This window comes from Entelurus aequoreus, linkage group LG03, assembly GCF_033978785.1.
Source record: "Entelurus aequoreus isolate RoL-2023_Sb linkage group LG03, RoL_Eaeq_v1.1, whole genome shotgun sequence".
In the NCBI taxonomy this organism is placed as follows: Eukaryota; Metazoa; Chordata; class Actinopteri; order Syngnathiformes; family Syngnathidae; genus Entelurus; species Entelurus aequoreus.
In genome coordinates this window covers 83,371,353-83,396,184 of record NC_084733.1, presented here as the reverse complement: position 1 = coordinate 83,396,184, position 24,832 = coordinate 83,371,353, and the positions used below count along the sequence as shown (strand labels likewise).

The window sequence follows — 24,832 nt, the reverse complement described above, 5'->3', positions numbered from 1 at the left end:
GAGAGACCCGCCACCCGGTGGAGGAAACTCATTTCAGCCGCTTGTACCCGTGATCTTGTCCTTTCGGTCACGACCCAAAGCTCATGACCATAGGTGAGGATGGGAACGTAGATCCACCGGTAAATTGAGAGCTTTGCCTTCCGGCTCAGCTCCTTCTTCACCACAACGGATCGATACAGCGTCCGCATTACTGAAGACGCCGCACCGATCCGCCTGTCGATCTCACCATCCACTCTTCCCTCACTGGTGAACAAGACTCCGAGGTACTTGAACTCCTCCACTTTAGGACTTAGAAAAGATTGAAGTATAAAGTATTTCTTTTTGGGTTTCTTGTGCCAGCGGAGCTTTAAGAAAATCCTCCGCCTCCAAAAGGATTTTCTTATCTACACCCCCCCCCCCAACACCCCCCCAGAATACTCTTTTTATTTGTGTCTTTTTATTTTTGTGTCTTTTTTTAATTTGTGTGTCTTTTTTGATTTGTTTGTCTTTATTTGTGTGTCTTTTCATTTTTGTGTCTTTTTTAAATTTGTGTCTTTTTTAATTTGTTTGTCTTTATTTGTGTGTCTTTTTATTTTTGTGTCTTTTTTTAAATTTGTGTGTCTTTTTTTGAATTTGTTTGTCTTTTTATTTGTGTGTCCTTTTAGATGTGTGTCTTTTTGTGTGTCTTTTTATTTTGGTGTCTTTTTTGTGTGTCTTTTTATTTGTCTTTTTATTTGCGTCTTTTTATTTGTGTGTCTATTCATTTTTTTTTCTCTTTTTATTTGTCTTTTTATGTGTTTCTTTTTATTTGTGTGTCTTTTATGTGTCTTTTTAATGTGTGTCTTTTTAGTTGTCTTTTTTATTGTGTCTTTCTATTTGTGTGTCCATTTATTTGTGTGTCCTTTTAGATGTGTGTCTTTTTATTTTATTGTCTTTTTTGTGTGTCTTTTTATTTGTCTTTTTATTTGCGTCTTTTTATTTGTGTGTCTATTTTCGTTTTTTATTTGTCTTTTTATGTGTTTCTTTTTATTTGTGTGTCTTTTATGTGTCTTTTTAATGTGTCTTTTTAGTTGTCTTTTTTATTGTGTCTTTCTATTTGTGTGTCCATTTATTTGTGTGTCCTTTTAGATGTGTGTCTTTTTATTTTGGTGTCTTTTTTGTGTCTTTTTATTTGTGTGTCTATTTTCATTTGTTTCTCTTTTTATTTGTGTTTTTATGTGTCTTTTTATGTGTGTCTTTTTAGTTGTCTTTTTTATTCTGTCTTTCGATTTGTGTGTCCATTTATTTGTGTGTACTTTTATTTGTGTCCTTTTTTATTTGTGTGTCTTTTTTTAAGTGTGTCCTTTTTTTGTTTCGTGTCTTTTTTAAGTGTCTTTTTATTTGTGTGTCCTTCTATTTGTGTCTTTTTTATTTGTGTGTCCTTATTTATTTGCGTATCTTCTTATTTGTGCGTCCTACCATGAATTGATTAACGTGGACCCCGACTTAAACAAGTTGAAAAACGTATTGGGGTGTTACCATTTAGTGGTCAATTGTACGGAATATGTACTGTACTGTGCAATCTACTAATAAAAGTCTCAATCAATCAATCAAAGTCCTCCTGCTGCAGTTTTGCCAGTCAGGCTCCGCCCACTACAAATGTGTAGGAGGAGCTACCGAACAATCGCTACTTCAGGGTGACATCATCGTCGTTTCTACCAATCAGGATCAAGATCTCAACGTTCGTGTTTTTTCCTGTTTAAAAAAATAAACAATAGTAACAATAATAATAATAGTAATAATAAATAATAATAATAATAATAATAGTAACAAGAATAAAGGTAGTAATAATACGTAATAATAACAAAAATGATAATATTAATAATAATAACAATAATAGCAACAATAATAATATTAATAATAAATAACAATAATAATAATAATAGTAATAATACATAACAATAATAATAGTAATAAATCATAATAACAACAATAATAATAATAGTAACAATAAAAATAATAGTAAAAATAAATAATAATAACAATAATAATAATAAACTACAGTTTTAAAAGCATAAGTAATAACTTCTTTACAAACTTTGCTTTGGAATGCTAACAACACAGCCTGTTGGAAAGTGAATGGAGTGAGCTTCCAAGGGATGCTAATGTTAGCGCCTTAGCATCCCTGCCTCATACTAATATTACTTCTTTGAATTATTAAATACAGCGAGCGTTACTGCAGCTGCTTAGGTAGCATCGTTAGCATTCATGTCACCAATCAGCTGCTCAGCTAACATCATTAGCATTCATGTCATCACTCCGCTGCTTAGCTAGCATCGTTAGCATTCATGTCATCACTCCGCTGCTTAGCTAGCATCGTTAGCATTCATGTCATCACTCCGCTGCTTAGCTAGCATCGTTAGCATTCATGTCATCATTCCGCTGCTTAGCTAGCATCGTTAGCATTCATGTCATCATTCAACGCCTCGTGTTTGCACACGTCGTCTTTCTTCAAAGCCGCCTCACGAAGTCCGCGTTCTCTCAGCCTCACATTTTCATGCAGACGACAAGCGCTTACATTAAAACGTAGGAACTTTTTCCACGATTAAATGTACTTTTGTCTGAATCCTTCTGTTTGTTTACCATCGGACCAGAGTGAAATATATTATGGAATATAATAAAAATATGTCTACAAAATGTCATATCAATATACATTGAAATATTTACAAAACATATTATTGAATATAGTACAAATAAATCTACAAAATATAATATTATGAAATATATCAAAATAATATTTACAAAACATATTGTAGAATATAGTAAAAAAAGATCTACAAAATATAATATGATAACATATATGAAAATAATATTTACAAGATATATTATAGAATAGGATAAAACCATATCTACAAAATATCATATCAAAATATGTTAAAATATTTACAAAATATATTATGGAATGTAGTAAAAATAAATCTACAAAATATAATATTATAAAATATTTTTAAATAAGCGGTAGTAAATGGATGGATGGATGGATTATAGAATATAGTAAAATAAAAATCTACAATATATAATATGAAATATATTAAAATAATATTTACAAAATATATTATAGTATGTAATACAAATATATCTACAAAATATATCAAAATATGTTAAAATATTTACAAAACAAATTATGGAATATAGTAAAAATAAATCTACAAAATATAATATTATAAAATATATTAAAATAATATTTACAAAATATATTATAGAATATAGTAAAGAAAACCTACTAAATATATTATAAACATGTTAAAATAAGAGCTACAAACTTTAATCTCACGTATGTTCCAAATATAAAATAAAATATGTTAAAATAATATATAGATATTATTTTATATCATATGTACAAAATATAATACTGTAAAATATGCTCGAAAAATATTAATTATAAAATATACTATTGAATATAGCAAAACTATATTTACAAATTTGATATTATAAAATATGTTACAAAATATATTAAAGAATATTGTAAAATATATATATATATATATATATATATATATATATATATATATATATATATATATATATATATATATATATATATATATACAAAACATAATGTAAAAAAAAATATGTTAAATAACAGCTACAAAATATAATTTAATAGGAGTTCCAAATATAATATAACATTTGTTAAAACAATATATACATAGTATTATTTTATATCATATGTACAAAATATAATACTATAAAATAATAATACATATTATTATTATTTCCAAAATATATTATTGAATGTAGTAGAAATTAAATCTACAAAATATGATATTATAAAATTTGATAAAATATTATTTACAAAATACATTGTAGAATATTGGAAAAAAATATCGACATGATATAATAGCAAAAATATGTTAAAATAACCGCTACACATTATAATTTAACGTATGTTCCAAATATAGTATTTGTCGAAATGATATACACATAACATTATTTGATATAATTTTGACAAAATATAGCACTATAAAATATGGTAAAATAATATTTACCAAATATATTACTATAAACCATGCTATGCAACATTTAGTTTAAAGCCTGTTAAAATAATGTATACAAAAAGTAATCTATTCAAAAATATTTCAAATGGTTTGCATTTAATATTTGAAACTTTTCCCGACAGCATTAATATTTTTGGTTTAGTTTTACGATGGCACATTTCCAGCTGGGAATCGAACTCGTGCCCTCTGCCATGAAAGGCATCGTCATTATCATCATCATCATCATCATAAGGGAAGATGTTTTATTTTTTCCAGAATGTGATATTTTGTATAAAATATTATAGTAATGTACACCGAATATAATATATTTTTAAAAGATAACATTTTAAAATGATTAAGAAAGTATTCATATTTATGTTTGATGTTTTTTAAACTGGTTAAAATCAATAGGCTTCTTGCATGATAAAAGTTTTTTTTAATTGCTCCTGGTATTTTTGTGTCAAATAATAGTGTGGTAGTTTCAAAAGTACTGTGTATTTTGTGTGTACACACCACTGATTTCAGCACCAGCTGTAAATACACCACATCACAGCATATCATAGCAAGCCCCCACATAGAATTCCAATATGGCTGATTGGTTGATTGATCTCTTCAAAGCCTTTTCCAGCGTCTAATGCGTGTGTTGGCTGCGATGTGTTCAAGGACAGCTCAGAACTCAGAGCGCTGTGGTGTCTCTCTGGTGTCCTTCAGGAGGCGTGTGCATCGCTCAGTCCCTGAAGATCCCCCGCGAGCCCAAAGCCGGCGAGTTCGACAAGATGGTCCTGCGTCTGCTGGAGACGCCCAACGCTCGCGCCGTCATCACCTTCGCCAACGAGGACGACATTCGGTACGCCGGCTGACAAACGGCCGCTGGCCCACGCAGTCATTGAATGCCTCAGAAGCCAACGATGAGAGGCCAAAATGCTGACGTTGAAGCAGCGCATGAAGGCAACACCTTCTAGAACTTCCATAAAGTCCAAAATGTCTTCTTGAGCAAGTCTGCAAATTCACTCAAATGTAACCTCAGAAATATTTCATTATTATATTTATATTATTTATATATTTATACATTTCAATATTGAATCTATAATATTCAATGTTGTATTCATAATATTTATATATATATCAGTATTACATCTATAATATTTATATATTTTATAGTATTCATATTTATATATTTGAGTATTTAATCTATATTTATATATTTTATTATTGTATCTAAAATTATATATTTTATATTTGTATTCATAAAATTTATATATTTCATTGTATTCATATTTATATATTTAATTAGTCTATAATATTTATAAATTTCATAATTTTGTTCATATTTATATATTTTATTGCTGCATCCATAACTATGTATATCATTATTGTATTCATAATATTTATACATTTCTATATATATATATATTTCAATATTTATATATTGAATCTACAATCATATATTTCAATATTGTATTCATAATATTCATATATTTCAGTAATAAATCTATATTTATATATTTTATTGTATTCATATGTATTTATTGTAGTATTTAATCTATAATATTTATATATTTTATCATTGTATCTATACTTATATATTTTATTATTGTATTCATAATATTTATATATTTCATTATTTTATTCATATCATTTATATATTTCAGACTTATATTCATTACATTTCATTATTGTATTCATATTTATATATTTCATAATTGTATTCAAAGTATTTATATATTTCATTATTGTATTCATAATATTTATATAATTAATTACTTGATCTATAATATTTATATATTTCATAGTTTAGTTCATAATATTTTATTATTGTATCCATAATATTTATATATTTCATTATTGTATTCATAATATTTATAAATGTCAGTATTAAATCTATAATATTTATATATGTCAGTATTAAATCTATAATATTTTATTGTATTCGTATTTATATATTTTAGTGTTTAATCTATGATATTTATATATTTTATTATTGCATCTATAATTATATACTTTATTGTATTCATATTTATATATTGTAGTATTTAATCTATGATATTTATATATTCTATTATTGTATCTATAATTATATATTTCATTATTGTACTCATAATATTTATATATATTTCATAAATATATTAATAATATTTATATATTTCATAATTGTATTCATAGTATTTATATATTTAAATGTTTGTATTCATAATATTTATATTTTCCATTACTTAATCTATAATATTTATATATTTCATAATTTTGTTTCTATTATTTCTATACTGTATTACTGTATCCATAGTATTTTTGTATTCCATTATTGTATTCATGGTAATTATATATTTCAGTATTAAATGTATAATATTTATATATTTTATTGTATTCATATTTATATACTGTATTTCATGTATAATATTTATATATTTCATTATTGAATCTATAATTATACATTTCATTATTGTATTCATAATGTTTATATTTTTTATTATTGTCATAATATCTATATATTCCATTATTGTATTCATATTTATATATTTCATAATTGTATTCATAATATATATTTCATTACTAAATCTATATTTATATATTCCATTACTTAATCTATATTTATATATTTCATAATTGTATTCATAATATATATTTCATTACTAAATCTTTATTTATATATTTCATAATTTTGTTCATAATATTTATATATTTTTTACTGTATCCATAATATTTATATATTTTATTATTGTATCTATAAAATGTGTATATTTCATTATTTGATCCATATATCTATAATATTTCATGATATTTCATCATGTGGTCTCACCTGTGTGTGACTGTGGTCTCACCTGTGTGTGTGTGACTGTGGTCTCACCTGCGTGTGACTGTGGTCTCACCTGCGTGTGACTGTGGTCTCACCTGCGTGTGACTGTCGTCTCACCTGTGTGTGACTGTGGTCTCACCTGTGTGTGACTGTGGTCTCACCTGTGTGTGACTGTGGTCTCACCTGCGTGTGACTGTGGTCTCACCTGTGTGTGTGTGACTGTGGTCTCACCTGTGTGTGACTGTGGTCTCACCTGTGTGTGTGTGACTGTGGTCTCACCTGTGTGTGACTGTGGTCTCACCTGTGTGTGACTGTGGTCTCACCTGCGTGTGACTGTGGTCTCACCTGTGTCTCCTGAGCAGGCGCATCCTGGAGGCGGTGAAGCGCAACAAGCTGACAGGTCACTTCCTGTGGGTGGGCTCTGACAGCTGGGGCTCCAAGATCTCACCTGTGTTGCAGCAGGAGCGTGCGGCTGAAGGTGCCATCACCATCCTGCCAAAGAGGGCATCAGTGGACGGTCAGAACCTTTTTACTCCTCACCTTCTTCCACTTCTCACCTTTTTACTCCTCACCTTCTTCCACTTCTCACCTTTTTACTACTCACCTTCTTCCACTTCTCACCTTTTTACTTCACCTCCTCTTCTTATACCTCATCTTTTTCTTTTCTCTTTTTTTCTTTTCCATTTTCTTTACTTTATTGTGTGGTTTTGCACAATGTTGTATTACACAATGTTGTTTTGCACAATGTTGTGTTACACAATGTTGTGTTACACAATGTTCCTTCACACAATGTTGTGTTACAAAATGTTGTGTTACACAATGTTCCTTCACACAATGTTGTGTTACAAAATGTTGTTTTGCACAATGTTGTGTTACACAATATTGTTTCACACAATGTTGTTTTGCACAACGTTGTGTTACACAATGTTGTTTCACACAATGTTGTGTAACACAACATTGTGTAACAGAACATTGTGTAAAACAACATTGTGTGAAACAACATTGTGTAACACAACATTGTGTATAACAACACTGTGTGAAACAACATTATGTAGCACAACATTGTGTAACACAACATTGTGTAAAACAACATTGTGTGAAACAAAATTGTGTAACACAACATTGTGTAACACAACATTGTGTGAAAGAACATTGTGTGAAACAACATTGTGTAACTCAACATTGTGTAACACAACATTGTGCGAAAGAACATTGTGTGAAACAACATTGTGTAACACAACATTGTATAAAACAACGTTGTCTAACACAACATTGTGTAACACAACATTGTGTAACACAACATTTTGCAAAACGTTGTGTTACACAACGTTGTGTTACACAATATTGTTTTACACAATGTTGTTTTACACAATGTTGTGTTACACAATGTTGTTTCACACAATGTTGTGTTACACAATGTTGTGTTACACAATGTTGTTTCACACAATGTTGTTTTATAGAGTGTTGTGTTACACAATGTTGTGTTACACAATGTTGTTTTACACAATGTTGTTTTACACAATGTTGTTTTATAGAATGTTGTGTTACACAATGTTGTGTTACACAATGTTGTTTTACACAATGTTGTGTTACACAATGTTGTGTTACACAATTTTGTTTCACACAATGTTGTTTTACACAATGTTGTGTTACACAATGTTGTGCTACATAATGTTGTTTCACACAGTGTTGTTATACACAATGTTGTGTTACACAATGTTGTTTCACACAATGTTGTTTTACACAATGTTGTGTTACACAATGTTGTGTTACACAACGTTGTGTTACACAATGTTGTTTTACACAATGTTGTTTTACACAATGTTGTGTTACACAATGTTGTTTCACACAATGTTGTGTTACACAATGTTGTGTTACACAATGTTGTTTCACAAAATGTTGTTTTACACAATGTTGTTTTACACAATGTTGTTTTACACAATGTTGTGTTACACAATGTTGTGCTACATAATGTTGTTTCACACAGTGTTGTTATACACAATGTTGTGTTACACAATGTTGTTTCACACAATGTTGTTTTACACAATGTTGTGTTACACAACGTTGTGTTACACAATGTTGTTTTACACAATGTTGTTTTACACAATGTTGTGTTACACAATGTTGTTTCACACAATGTTGTGTTACACAATGTTGTGTTACACAATGTTGTGTTACACAATGTTGTTTCACACAATGTTGTTTTACACAATGTTGTTTTACACAATGTTGTTTTATAGAATGTTGTGTTACACAATGTTGTGTTACACAATGTTGTTTTACACAATGTTGTGTTACACAATGTTTTGTTACACAATGTTGTGTTAGACAATGTTGTTTTACACAATGTTGTGTTACACAATGTTGTGTTACACAATGTTGTTTTACACAATGTTGTTTTACACAGTGTTGTGTTACACAATGTTGTGTTACACAATGTTGTTTTACACAATGTTGTGTTACACAATGTTGTGTTACACAATGTTGTGTTACACAATGTTGTTTTACACAATGTTGTGTTACACAATGTTGTTTTACACAATGTTGTTTTACACAATGTTGTTTCACACAATGTTGTGTTACACAATGTTGTTTTACACAATGTTGTTTTATACAATGTTGTGTTATACAATATTGTGTTACACAATGTTGTGTTTCACACAATGTTGTTTTACACAATGTTGTTTTACACAATGTTGTGTTACAAGATGTTTTACACAATGTTGTATTACACAATGTTGTGTTACACAATGTTGTTTTCAACTATGTTGTGTTACACAATGTTGTTGAAATATTTTAACCTGAGGTTATTTTCTTAGGTGACATATTTGTATTCATACGTTGCTTTGTTCCTCTGCAGCCTTTGATCGCTACTTCAAGAGTCGCTCGCTGGCCAACAACCGCAGGAACGTTTGGTTCGCTGAGTTCTGGGAGGAGAACTTCGCCTGCAAGTTGGGGACACACGGCAAGAAGAGCGGCGGCGTGAAGAAGTGCACAGGTGTGCTTTGTAGGCTAAATGAGCAGGAGGTTTGGCTTTTATCCAAAATCGACCAATCAACTTCTTTGCTTCCATGCGAAAGTGCTGGCTAATTGCTAATTAGCTTCATGCTAACATGCTAACATCGAGCAACACACTCCCGATGACAAATAAATGTCACAATGCAACATGTAACACACAACGGCGTGAAGAGAAATATCACAATACCATACTTCGCTATGCAATAACAGTATAACACCAAACGCCACAACGCTGTAACGCAAAACGGCGTAACGCAATTTGCAACAACACGAAATGCCGCAATACAAAACGGCGGAACGCAAAACGACACAACACTAAACGCTGCAACGCCAAACGCCACAACGCAAAACGCCGCAAAGCTAAATGCCCCAACGCTAAATGCCCCAACGCTAAATGCCGCAACACAAAACGCCGCAACGCTAAACGCTGCAACGATAAACGCCGCAACGATAAACGCCGCAACACGAAACGGCGAAATGCTGCAACGCGATACAGTGTGACACTAAACGCTGCGATGCAAACGGCACTACGCTAATTGGCGCAACGCCACAACGCAATACGATGCAACCCAATACGCTGTATTGGGTTGCAATATGCCGCAACGCAATACGTCACAAAGCAAAACGCCGCAACGCAAAACGCCGCAACGCAATACGCCACAACGCAATACGCCACAACGCAATACGCCGCAACACAATACGCTGCAACGCATTACGCCGCAACGCAATACGTCACAAAGCAAAACGCAGCAACGCAAAATTCTGCAACACAAAACGCCGCAACGCTAAATGCCGCAACACGAAACGGCGAAATGCTGCAACGCAATACAGTGTAACACTAAACGCTGCGATGCAAACGGCACTACGCTAAATGGCACAACGCAATACGCCACAACGCATTACACTGCAACCCAATACGCTGCAACGCAATATGCCGCAACGCAATACGCCACGAAGCAAAACGCAGCAATGCAAAACGGCGAAATGCTGCAACGCAATACAGTGTAACACTAAACGCTGCGATGCGAACGGCTCTACGCTAAATGGCGCAACGCAATACGCCACAACGCAATACGCTGCAACGCAATACGTCACAACGCGAAACGCCGCAACACAAAACGCCGCAACGCAAAACGCCGCAACGCAAAACGCCGCAACGCAAAACGCCGCAACGCAATATGGCTTAACGCTAAACTCTGCAACGTGAAACGCCGCAATACAAAACGGCGGAACGCAAAACTCTGCAACAGCAAACGTAACGCCACAATGCAAAACGGGATAATACCAAATGCCGCAACGCTATATGGCGCAACGCTAAGCGCCGCAACGCTAAACGCCGCAACGCTAAACGCCGGAACGCTAAACTCTGCAACGCGAAGTGCCACAATACAAAACGGCGGAACGCAAAACAGCGCAACACTAAACTCTGCAACAGCAAACGTAACGCCACAAGGCAAAACGGCGCAACACGAAACGCTGCAACACGATATGGCTTAACGCTAAACTCTGCAACGCGAAACGCCGCAATACAAAACGGCGGAACGCAAAATGGCTTAACGCTAAACTCTGCAACAGCAAACGTAACACCACAATGCTAAACGGCGCAACGCAAAACACCGCAAAGCGATACGCCGTAACACGATGCGGCGTTTAGCGTTACGCAGTTTAGCATTGCAACATTTAGCATTGTGCCGTTTTGCATTGTGGTGTTTGGCGTTACAGCGTTTTGTGTTGCGCTGTAACGCCGCAACACAAAACAGCGAAACACTGCAACGGCAAACGTTGTCAAGCCAAACGCCACAATGCAAAATGCCGCTAAATGCAGCAACGCGAAACGCTGTTACGCAAAACGCCACAACGCAATACGCCGCAACACAAAACGGCATAATGCTAAACGGCCCAACTCTGCAACGCTAAACGGCGCAACACAAAAAGGCGAAAAGCGATACGCTGCAAGGCGTGTAGCCGGTGGTGTCATGTGACGTGTGCCGCAGGTCTGGAGAAGGTGGTGGTGTCATGTGACGTGTGCCGCAGGTCTGGAGAAGGTGGGCCGTGAGTCGTCGTACGAGCAGGAAGGCAAGGTGCAGTTCGTGATGGACGCCGTCTTCGCCATGGCACACGCCCTGCATGACGTGCAGCGTCAGCTGTGTGCGGGTCACATGGGCGTCTGCGACCGCATGACCAACATGGATGGCAAGGAGCTGCTGGCCGCCATACGACACGTCAACTTCAACGGTAAGGTTGCTCGTCCTTCTATCCCACATCAGTGTGTCCCCATCCTTGTATCCCACATCAGTGTGTCCCCATCCCTGCATCCCACTTCAGTGTATCCCCATCCTTTTATCCCACATTGGTGTGTCCCCATCCTTGTATCCCACATCAGTGTGACCCCATCCTTGTATCCCCCATCAGTGTGTCCCTATCCCTGCATCCCACATCAATGTGTCCCTATCCTTGTAACCCACATCAGTGTGTCCCCATCCCTGCATCCCACTTCAGTGCGTCCCCATCCCTGCATCCCACATCAGTGTATCTCCATCCTTTTATCCCACATCGGTGTGTCCCCATTCTTGTATCCCACATCAGTGTGTCCCCATCCTTGTATCCCACATCAGTGTCCCCCCATCCCTGCATCCCACTTCAGTGCGTCCCCATCCCTGCATCCCACATCAGTGTATCCCCATCCTTTTATCCCACATCGGTGTGTCCCCATCCTTGTATCCCACATCAGTGTGTCCCCATCCTTGTATCCCACACCAGTGTGACCCCATCAGTGTGTCCCTATCCCTGCATCCCACATCAATGTGTCCCCATCCTTGTATCCCACATCAGTGTGTCCCCATCCCTGCATCCCACTTCAGTGCGTCCCCATCCCTGCAGCCCACATCAGTGTATCCCCATCCTTTTATCCCACATCGGTGTGTCCCCATCCTTGTATCCCACATCAGTGTGTCCCCATTCTTGTATCCCACATCAGTGTGTCCCCATCCTTGTATCCCACATCAGCGTGTCCCCATCCTTGTATCCCACATAAGTGTGACCCCATCCTTGTATTCCCCATAAGTGTGTCCCTATCCCTGCATCCCACATCAATGTGTCCCCATCCTTGTATCCCACATCAGTGTGTCCCCATCCCTGCATCCCACTTCAGTGCGTCCCCATCCCTGCATCCCACATCAGTGTATCCCCATCCTTTTATCCCACATCGGTGTGTCCCCATCCTTGTATCCCACATCAGTGTGTCCCCATCCTTGTATCCCACATCAGTGTGACCCCATCCTTGCATCCCACATCAGTGTGTCCCCATCCCTGCATCCCACTTCAGTGCGTCCCCATCCCTGCATCCCACATCAGTGTATCCCCATCCTTTTATCCCACATCGGTGTGTCCCCATCCTTGTATCCCACATCAGTGTGTCCCCATCCTTGTATCCCACATCAGTGTGTCCCCATCCTTGTATCCCACATTGGTGTGTCCCCATCGCTGCATCCCACGCCTGACGGATGCCCGTCCAAGCGTGCACGCACACATTAGTGCACGTGACGCACACATTAGTGCACGTGAGGCAGGGCACGCTCTTGCTGGAGACATGACATCCATCAAACGTCGACACAAATCAAAGCGTCTCTCGTTGTTCGCTCCAGTGAAGGTGGCGTTTACCCACAATGCTTTGCAACAAACGACAAACGTGGCCTACAGAGGACCCAGGCAGGGGGGTCGGAGGGGGGGGGGTTGGATCGTCGCTAATTCATCCGTGTGCTCATTTCCAGAGCGGCGTGGGGAACATTTAGTGCTAATGTTAGCGCGCTCGCCGCTGAGGCCGTCCCATGGCACAAGGTTGTAGTGAGCAGAACGCTGACTGGGCGTCTTTGTCTTACTGCTAACAAGACACCTGCGGGGACAGGACGCCTTTCACATCACATCACTCGTGTGTGTGTGTGTGTGTGTGTGTGTGTGTGTGTGTGTGTGTGTGTGTGTGTGTGTGTGTGTGTGTGTGTGCAGGGGGGCACAGTGCACAGTAAGGGAGGGGGGCGGGGGGGGGGGCACATGAGACGGGACTAGAAATAGCAAAGTGGTGAACAAAGCAGGAAGCAAAGCTTGTTATGCTGCAAAATATCAAAGACAGGCTGGGATGCTGAGGCTGAGCGTTGCCATGGTAACGCCAACAGGGATGCCAAAAGCTGTGACTTTGTTCATTCTTTGTACAGTATTTTACAATGTATTTTTACAGGTTGTTTTTTTTACATTATTTTTACAGTATATTTTACTGCTGTTTTTTTTTTTTACAGTATTTTTATGTAATATTTACAGTATTTTCACAGTATATTTTTACAGGTTTTTTTTTTACATTATTTGTACTGTATATTTTACAGTTGTTTTTTTTAATAGTATTTTACAGTGTTTTTAATGTCATTTTTACAGTATTTTCACCGTATATTTTTTCAGTATTTTAAAAAGAAATTACAGTATATGTTTACAGTATTTTTTTTACAGTTTTACAGTATTTTATAGTATTTTTACAGTATATTTTTGCAGTATTTTAGAGTATTTTTTACTTCTTTCTTTCTACCAATTTTTTTTTTTTTTTTTTTTACAGTTTTACAGTATTTTATAGTATTTTTACAGTATATTTTTGCAGTATTTTAGAGTATTTTTACTTCTTTCTTTTTTTACCAAATTTTTTACAGTATATTTTTACAGGGTTTTTACATGTTTATTTTACAGTATATTTTACAATATTTTAAAAGTATTTTTACATAATTTGTTTTGCAGTATTTTTACTAAAAAAAAAAAGGTACACTATTTTTTTACAGTATTTTTTACAGTATATTTTTGCAGTGTTTTAGAGTATTTTTACTTCTTTTTTTAAATATAATTTTTAACAGTATATTTTTTTACAGGGTTTTTTACGGGTTTCTTTTACAGTATATTTTACAGTATTTTTAAAGTATTTTTTACATAATTTTTACCGTATATTTTTACAGTTTTTACAATATTTTAAAGTATTTTTACAGTGTTTTAGAGTATTTTTACAGTATATTTTTACAGTGTTTTGACAGTTTTTTTTACAGGTTTCTTTTACAGTATATTTTACAGTATTTTTTACATATTTTTTTCAATATTTCTACAGTATATTTTTACAGTACATTTTTACAGTTTTTACAGTATTTTTATAGTATTTTTTATAGTATTTCTTACAGTATATTCTCACAGTATTTCTACATATTTTTTACAGCATTTTCACATATTTCTTACAGCATTTTTACATAATTTTTACAGTATTTTTACAGTATTTTTTACAGCACATCACCGCTTTAAAAATGGAAGCTCAGTCACGCGCGCGTGTGTGTGTGTGTGTGTGTGTGTGTGTGTGTGTGTGTGTGTGTGTGTGTGTGTGTGTGTGTGTGTGTGTGTGTGTGTGTGTGTTTGGGAGGTGCGATTGTTGCTTCGCAGGAGGAATGACGTCGGTTAGTTCGCAGGTGTTTGATGTTGTCATGTGACCAGAAGTCTCCGCCTCTGATGTCCCCTGGCAGGAAGTGCGGGCACCACGGTTACCTTCAACGAGAACGGCGACGCCCCCGGCCGATACGACATCTTCCAGTACCAGATCAACAATCTGTCCATTGCCGAGTACAAGCTCATCGGTCACTGGACCAATCAGCTGTATCTCAACGTAAGCTCCGCCTCCCGCTGCTACAAAACAGGAAATGGTGTGTTGAGAATGATTCGATAGGTGTCTCACCTGCACAACGAGCGCAGCCATGCGAGTTCGTAACAGCGCTGACAACATTTGAAGTCTTATTTTACTCTCTAAAGTGTAAAAGGAAGTGAAGCCCTGTTAAATGTTAACTTTGCTAAGGCGTGAGTTGGCGTAGGTTACATAACTTCCTGTCCATTTTCTTACACAACTTCCTGTTTATTAGCGACCTGTTATTTTAGAGTTTATTTATTTAAAAATGGAATAATGCATATTAGTGGACATATACATGTAGATATGCACTATTATAGCTTCACTTAACTTTATGTTTTGTCCTTATGTGAAGTTATGTTCTCTTCACATAACTTCCTGTTCATTTACTTCATGTAACTTCCTGTTTATTTTCTTCACGTGACATCCTGTTTATTAACTTCCTGTTTATTGTCTTCACATAAAGTCCTGTCTTTGCTTCAGGTAACTTCCTGTTTATTAACTTCCTGTTTATTTATTTTCTGTTTTCTTCCAGTAACTTCCCGTTTTTTTCTTTACATGACTTCCAGTTTATTAACTTCCATTTATTTCCTTTCTGTAACTTCCTGTATATTTTCTTCCCATCATTTCCTGTCTGTTTTCTTCCCGTAACTTCCCGTTTATTTTCTTCAACTAACTTCCTGTGTATTTTCTTCACTTGACTTCCTGTTTATTAACTTCCCATTCATTTCCTTTCTGTAACTTCCTGTATATTTTTTCCCCATCATTTCCTGTTTGTTTTCTTCCCGTAACTTTCCGTTTATTTTCTCCACAAAACTTCCTGTTTATTTTCTTCACGTGACATCCTGTTTATTAGCTTCCTGTTTATTTTCTTCACATAACTTCCTGTCTGTTCTTCACGTAACTTCCTGTTTATTAACTTCCTGTTTATTTTCTTCAAATAACTTCCTGTCTGTTCTTCACATAACTTCCTGTTTATTAACTTCCCGTTTATTTTCTTCACATAACTTCCTGTCTGTTCTTCACGTAACTTCCTGTTTATTAACTTCCCGTTTATTTTCTTCACATAACTTCCTGTCTGTTCTTCACGCAACTCCCTGTTTATTTTCGTCACATAACTTCCAGTCTGTTCTTCACGCAACTTCCTGGTTATTAACTTCCTGTTTATTTCCTCACGTAACTTCCTGTCTGTTCTTCACATAACTTCCTGTTCATTTCCTTTCTGTATCTTCCTGTCTGTTTCCCTCCCGTAACTTCCTGTTTATTTTCTTCACGTGACATCCTGTTTATTAACTTTGTGTTTATTTTCTTCATGCAACTTCCTGTCTGTTTTTCACACAACTTCCTGTTTATTAACTTCCTGTTTATTTCCTTTCTGTACCTTCCTGTCTGTTTCCTTCCCGTAACTTCCCAATTATTTTCTTCACCTAACTTTTTGTGTATTTTCTTCACGTAACTTCCTGTTTATTAACTTCGGTAACTTCCTGTTCATTTTTTACCCCATCATTTCCTGTTTGTTTTCTCCCTGTAACTTCCTGTCTATGTCCTTTCTGAAACTTCCTGTATATTTTCTTCATCTAACTTCCTGTCTATTTTCTTCCCGTAACTTCCCGTTTATTTTCTTCAACTAACTTCCTGTGTATTTTCTTCACTTGACTTCCTGTTTATTAACTTCCCATTAATTTCCTTTGTGTAACTTCCTGTATATTTTTTCCCCATCATTTCCTGTTTGTTTTCTTCCCGTACCTTTCCGTTTATTTTCTCCACAAAACTTCCTGTTTATTTTCTTCACGTGACATCCTGTTTATTAGCTTCCTGTTTATTTTCTTCACATAACTTCCTGTCTGTTCTTCACGTAACTTCCTGTTTATTAACTTCCTGTTTATTTTCTTCAAATAACTTCCTGTCTGTTCTTCACGTAACTTCCTGTTTATTAACTTCCCGTTTATTTTCTTCACATAACTTCCTGTCTGTTCTTCACGTAACTTCCTGTTTATTAACTTCCCGTTTATTTTCGTCACATAACTTCCAGTCTGTTCTTCACGCAACTTCCTGGTTATTAACTTCCTGTTTATTTCCTCACGTAACTTCCTGTCTGTTCTTCACATAACTTGCTGTTTATTTCCTTTCTTTCTGTATCTTCCTGTCGGTTTCCTTCCTGTAACTTCCTGTTTATTTTCTTCACGTGACATCCTGTTTATTAACTTTGTGTTTATTTTCTACATGCAACTTCCTGTCTGTTTTCACCAACTTCCTGTTTATTAACTTCCTGTTTATTTCCTTTCTGTACCTTCCTGTCTGTTTCCTTCCCGTAACTTCCCAATTATTTTCTTCACCTAACTTTTTGTGTATTTTCTTCACGTAACTTCCTGTTTATTAACTTCGGTAACTTCCTGTTCATTTTTTCCCCCATCATTTCCTGTTTGTTTTCTCCCTGTAACTTCCTGTCTATGTCCTTTCTGAAACTTCCTGTATATTTTCTTCATCTAACTTCCTGTCTATTTTCTTCCCGTAACTTCCTGTTTATTTTCGTCACATGATTTCCTGTTTATTTCCTTCTTATAACTTCCTGTTTATTAACTTCCCGTCCATTTTCTTGAGGTAACTTCCTGTCTATTGCCCCTACGTGACTTCCTGTCCGTTTCCTCCAGATGGAGGCGCTGCAGTGGCACGAGGGCGCCGCCGCCCCGCCGGCCTCGGTGTGCAGCCTGCCGTGCCGGGCGGGCGAGAGGAAGAAGGTGGTGAAGGGCGTGGCGTGCTGCTGGCACTGCGAGCGCTGCGAGGGCTACCACTTCCTGTCGGGCGAGTTCGCCTGCCAGCTGTGTCCGTACGAGATGAGACCGGACGAGAACCGCACGGGCTGCCAGCCCATCCCCATCATCAAGCTGGAGTGGCACTCGCCATGGGCGCTGATTCCGGTCTTCATCTCGGTCCTGGGCATCCTGGCCACCGCCTTCGTGGTGGCCACCTTCCTGCGCCACAACGACACGCCCATCGTGCGGGCGTCGGGCCGTGAAATGAGCTACGTGCTGCTGACGGGCATCTTCCTGTGTTACGTCATCACCTTCCCCATGATCGCCGCGCCCGACGTGGCGGTCTGCTCCTTCCGCCGCGTCTTCCTGGGCTTGGGCATGTGCTTCAGCTACGCGGCGCTGCTCACCAAGACCAACCGCATCCACCGCATCTTCCAGCAGGGCAAGACGGCGGTGACGGCGCCGCGCTTCATCTCGCCCGCCTCGCAGCTGGCCATCACCTTCTCGCTCATCTCCGTGCAGCTGCTGGGCGTGGCGGCGTGGTTCGCCGCCGACCCGCCGCACACCTTCGTGGACTACGGCGAGCAGCGCGGCCAAGACCCCCGGAGGGCTCGCGGCGTCCTCAAGTGCGACATTTCCGACCTGTCGCTCATCTGCTCGCTGGGCTACAGCATCCTGCTGATGGTCACGTGCACCGTGTACGCCATCAAGACGCGCGCCGTGCCCGAGACCTTCAACGAGGCCAAACCCATCGGCTTCACCATGTACACCACCTGCATCATCTGGCTCGCCTTCATCCCCATCTTCTTCGGGACCTCGCAGTCGGCCGAGCGGGTGAGTCGCCTTCACGTCCGCGTGGACATGCACGTCGAGTACGTCGCTACGCTAATTCACGTCAACAAGGACGCCGAGTACGTCGCTACGCTAATTTAGCTTGACACTGACATCGAGTTAGTCGCTATGCTAATTCACGTCGACATGGACATACGCAAATTCACGTCAACATCGACATGCAGGACAACGCTACGCTAATTGACGTAGCATGTTGTTTTTTGTTTTGTTGCATCAATGTTAACATGTTTTGTTGTTGGTGTTTTGCATTAATGCTAACATGTTTTGTCATTTTGTTGCATGAAAACTAACACGTTTTCTGGTTGTTTTGTTGCCTCAATGCTAACATATTTTCTTTTTTGTTACATGTTTTCTTTTCGTTTTGTTGCATCAATGCTAACATGTTTTGTTGTTGTTTGATTGCATGAATGTTAACATGTTTTGTTGTTGGTTTTTTGCATTAATGCTAACATGTTTTGTCATTTTGTTGCATGAATGCTAACATGTTCTGTTGTTGTTTGATTGTATGAATGTTAACATGTTTTGTTGTTGGTTTTTTGCATTAATGCTAACATGTTTTGTCATTTTGTTGCATCAATGCTAACATGTTTTGTTGTTGTTTTGTTGCCGCAATCCAATCCAATCCACTCCACTTTATTTATATAGCAAATTTAACCAACAAAAATGTTTCCAAAGTGCTGCACAACAATATTAAAAACAATATTTAAATATTAACCTTAGCTCCACCAATGACTGAATAAAAACAAAAATGATAACATATTTTATTTATGTTACATGTTTTCTTTTTGTTTTGTTGCATCAATGCTAACGTGTTTTTTTTGTTTTTGTTCCATGAACGCGAACATGCTTTCTTCTTTTTTTTTTGCATGGATGTTAACATGTTTTGTTGGTTTTGTTACATCAATGCTAACATGTTGTTTTGTTGCATCAATGCTAACATGTTTTGTTGCATCAATGCTAACATATTTTCTTCTTCTTTTTTTTTTTTGCATCAATGCTAACATGTTCATTGTTGTTTTGTTGCATCAATGCTAACATTTTTTTCTTGGTGTTTTGTTGCATGAATGTTAACATGGTTTTTTTGTTTAGTTTTATGAATGCTATCATGTTTCTTGTTGTATAGTTTTATAAATGCTCATGTGTTTTCTTGTTTTTTGTATGAATGCTAACACTTTTTTTGTTGTTGTTTTGTTGCCTCAATGCTAACATGTTTTCTTTTTGTTTTGTTGCATCAATGCTAACGTGTTTTTTTTTGTTTTTGTTCCATGAACGCTAACATGCTTTCTTCTTTTTTTTTTGCATGGATGTTAACATGTTTTGTTGGTTTTGTTACATCAATGCTAACATGTTGTTTTGTTGCATCAATGCTAACATATTTTCTTCTTCTTTTTTTTTTTGCATCAATGCTAACATGTTCATTGTTGTTTTGTTGCATCAATGCTAACGTTTTTTTCTTGGTGTTTTGTTGCATGAATGCTAACATGGTTTTTTTCTTTAGTTTTATGAATGCTATCATGTTTCTCTTATAGTTTTATAAATGCTCACGTGTTTTCTTGTTTTTTTGTATGAATGCTAACACGTTTTCTTGTTGTTTAGTTTTATGAACGCTAACACATTGTTGTTGTTTGCTGCATGAATGCTAACATGTTGTTTGGTTTTACGCGATGCTAAAATGTCCGCATTGACACTTAAAGAGGGCGATGTGGAATCTGATGCTCTAGTGCAGAGTTAGATGAGGACAAAGAGGTCTGTGAAGAACTTATTAGCGCGTCAGACGGGGTGCGTCCCTACCGTGTGGTCTCCATCCATAGAGACTCCCCGCGGGAATCAAACACGCGCGCACTCAGCCACTTGAGCTCCTGCTTGTCAGTCCTCGACGTCCCAGCTGATCCCCTCCAGATATTTGACAGCGACAGAAGCACTCGTCATTTTCCCCGGACGTCATGTGGCCTCATTTGAGCACCTGATGGACGTCAGTTCGTCAAGTGCTCCCCAACACGGGTAGCTGTGATCCTAACCCAAAACCAGTGAAGTTGGCACGTTGTGTAAATGGTAAATAAAAACAGAATACAATGATTTGCTAATCCTTTTCAACTTATATTCAATTGAATAGACTGCAAAGACAAGATATTTAATGTTCACACTGGTAAACTTTGTTATTTTTTGCAAATATTAGCTCATTTGGAATTTGATGCCTGCAACATGTTTCAAAAAAGCTGGCACCAGTGGCAAAAAGGAGTGAGAAAGTTGAGGAATGCTCATCAAACACTTATTTGGAACATCCCACAGGTGAACAGGCGGCGGTACTACATCAAAAAGCGACATCAGTGTGTAAAGGATATCACCACATGGGCTCAGGAACACTTCAGAAAACCACTGTCAGTAACTACAGTTGGTCGCTACATCTGTAAGTGCAAGTTAAAACTCTACTACGCAAAGCGAAAGCCATTTGTCAACAACACCCAGAAACGCCGCCGGCTTGGCTGGGCCCGAGCTCATCTAAAATGGACTGATGCAAAGTGGAAAAGTGTTCTGTTGTTTGACGAGTCCACATTTCAAATTGTTTTTGGAAACTGTGGACGTGGTGTCCTCCGGACCAAAGAGGAAAACAACCATCCGTATTGTTATAGGTGCAAAGTTGAAAAGCCAGCATGTGTGATGGTATGGGGGTGTATTAGTGCCCAAGACATGGGTAACTTACACATCTGTGAAGGCACCATTAATGCTGAAAGGTACATACAGGTTTTGGAGCAACATATGTTGCCATCCAAGCAACGATATCATGGACGCCCCTGCTTATTTCAGCAAAACGATGCCAAAAAATATAATTATTCGTTTTTTTAATTATGATTAAAATATAATTATTTAAGTGTATAGTTGTGATTAAAAATATAATTATTCATGTGCATAATTATGATAACAATATAATTATTATTGTGTAAAGTTGATTAACATATAATTATTCATGTGAATAATTATGATTAAAAAAATAATGATTCATGTGTATATTTGTGACAAAAAAAGTATTATTCATGTGCATGATTATAATAAAAATATAAATATTCAAGTGTATAGTTGTGATTAAAAATATAATTATTCATGTGTATAATTATGATAAAAATATAATTATTATTGTGTAAAGTTGATTAATATATAATTATTCATGTGAATAATTATGATTAAAAAAATAATGATTCATGTGTATATTTGTGACAAAAAAATTATTATTCATGTGCATAATTATAATAAAAATATAAATATTCAAGTGTACAGTTGTGATTAAAAATATAATTATTCATGTGCATCATTATGATAAAAATATAATTATTTCTGTGTATAGATGGGATAAAAATATAATTATTTCTGTGTATGGACGGGATAAAAATATAATTATTAATGTGCATAATCATGATAAAATATAATTATTAATGTGCATAATTATGATAAAATATAACTATTTATGTACATAATTATGATACAAAATATATGTAATTATTCATGTGCATAATTATGATTAAAAATGTAATTATTCATGTGTATAATTAGAATGAAAATATAATTATTCATGTGCACCGTTATGATACAAATATAATTATTCATGGGTGTAATTATGATAAATAATAATTATTAATGTGCATAATAATGATAAAAATATAATTATTAATGTGCATAATTATGATATAAAAAATATATAATTATTCATGTGCATAATTAAGATTAAAAATGTAATTATTCATGTGTATAATTATAATGAAAATATAATTATTCATGTGCACCGTTATGATACAAATATAATTATTCAAGGGTATAATTATGATAAAATATAATTATTAATGTGCATAATAATGATACAAATATAATTATTAATGTGCATAATTATGATAAAAAAAATATATAATTATTCATGTGCATAATTATGATTAAAATTATAATTATTCATGTGTATAATTATAATGAAAATATAATTATTCATGTACATCGTTATGATAGAAATATAATTATTCGTGTGTATAATTGTAATTAATCAAAAAATGTCCCGCTCCCCCTCAGACGTACATCCAGACGGCCACGCTGACGGTGTCTCTCAGCCTCAGCGCCTCCGTGTCACTGGGGATGCTCTACGTGCCCAAGGTCTACGTCATCATCCGCCACCCGGAGCAGAACGTTCCCAAACGCAAGCACAGCTTCAAGGCCGTGGTCACGGCCGCCGCCTTGAGCAGCAAGCTGTCGCAGCTGGCGGCCCAGCGGCCCAACGGCGAGGCCCGGACCGAGCTGTGCCAGGGCGTGGAGGCTGCCGGTGAGTGTGGGCGGGGCTTAGACAGGAAGCGGCACAAAAAGGTTTGTTTACTCGTCAGCGATGCGTCCGCTCGTTATCTGCCGGCAGCAGTTTGGCGTCTGAATAGCATCACCGCCGCCTACTTCCTGCTCCCTCGCCGTCTTAGCAACTTAATAAGCTTTGAGGGGAAAAGACGTCTTTTGTCCAACACAGAAAGACTACTTACAACCAAAACAAACTCAAAAAGTACAAAAGTGGTGCAGACGGCCATATTTGTACTTCACCATGGAGACACTCATTTCCCTCCAACAAACATAAATATTAAATACAAACAGAATGAGACCACTTTGATACATTTAGAAGCTGATCTACTGAGATCCAAATAAGTACTAAATAGTGTGTACAAAGTGTGATATTGTGTGTACTATTTATAATTGATAACAAGTACAAAAGTGGTGCAGACGGCCATATTTGTACTTCACCATGGAGACACTCATTTCCCTCCAACAAACATAAATATTAAATACAAACAGAATGAGACCACTTTGATACATTTAGAACCTGATCTACTGAGATCCAAATAAGTACTAAATAGTGTGTACAAAGTGTGATATTGTGTGTACTATTTATAATTGATAACAAGTACAAAAGTGGTGCAGACGGCCATATTTGTACGTCACCATGGAGACACTCATTTCCCTCCAACAAACATAAATACTTTTAATCACAACTATACACTTGAATTTTTATATTTTTACTATAATTATGCATATGAATAATAATTTTTGGTCACAAATATACACATGAATCATTATTTTTTTTATCATAATTATTCACATGAATAATTATATATGAATCAACTATACACAATAATAATTATATTTTTATCATAAATATGCACAAGAATAATTATATTTTTTATCACAACTATACACTTAAATAATTATATTTTAATCATAATTATTCACATGAATAATTATGTTTTTTTATCACAACTACACACTTGAATTTTTATATTTTTATTATAATTATGCACATCAATAATAATTTTTTGTTACAAATATACACATGAATCCTTATTTTTTTATCATAATTATTCACAATAATAATTATATATTAATCAACTTTACACAATAATAATTATATTTTTTATCATAAATATGCACAAGAATAATTATATTTTTTATCACAACTATACACTTAAATAATTATATTTTAATCATAATTATTCACATGAATAATTATATTTTTTTTATCACAACTATACACTTGAATTTTTATATTTTTATTATAATTTTGCACATCAATAATAATTTTTTGTTACAAATATACACATGAATCTTTATTTTTTTATCATAATTATTCACAATAATAATTATATATTAATCAACTTTACACAATAATAATTATATTTTTATCATAATTATGCACAAGAATAATTGTATTTTTAATCAC

The 24,832-nt window shown here is 35.7% G+C and overlaps 1 protein-coding gene across 2 annotated transcripts in view; it reads left to right on the top strand.

Annotated features, from left to right (window-relative positions):
* LOC133646981 (metabotropic glutamate receptor 8-like) overlaps positions 1-24,832 on the top strand; it is a 79,022-nt gene that overhangs the window by 48,599 nt on the left and 5,591 nt on the right. For both annotated transcript variants that reach the window (XM_062042984.1, XM_062042985.1), the window contains 7 exons: positions 4,707-4,842; positions 7,152-7,306; positions 9,650-9,787; positions 11,842-12,042; positions 15,342-15,481; positions 18,148-19,083; positions 23,152-23,398. In XM_062042984.1, coding sequence (XP_061898968.1) covers positions 4,707-4,842; positions 7,152-7,306; positions 9,650-9,787; positions 11,842-12,042; positions 15,342-15,481; positions 18,148-19,083; positions 23,152-23,398 — 1,953 coding nt within the window. The remainder of the gene's footprint in view (positions 1-4,706; positions 4,843-7,151; positions 7,307-9,649; positions 9,788-11,841; positions 12,043-15,341; positions 15,482-18,147; positions 19,084-23,151; positions 23,399-24,832) is intronic.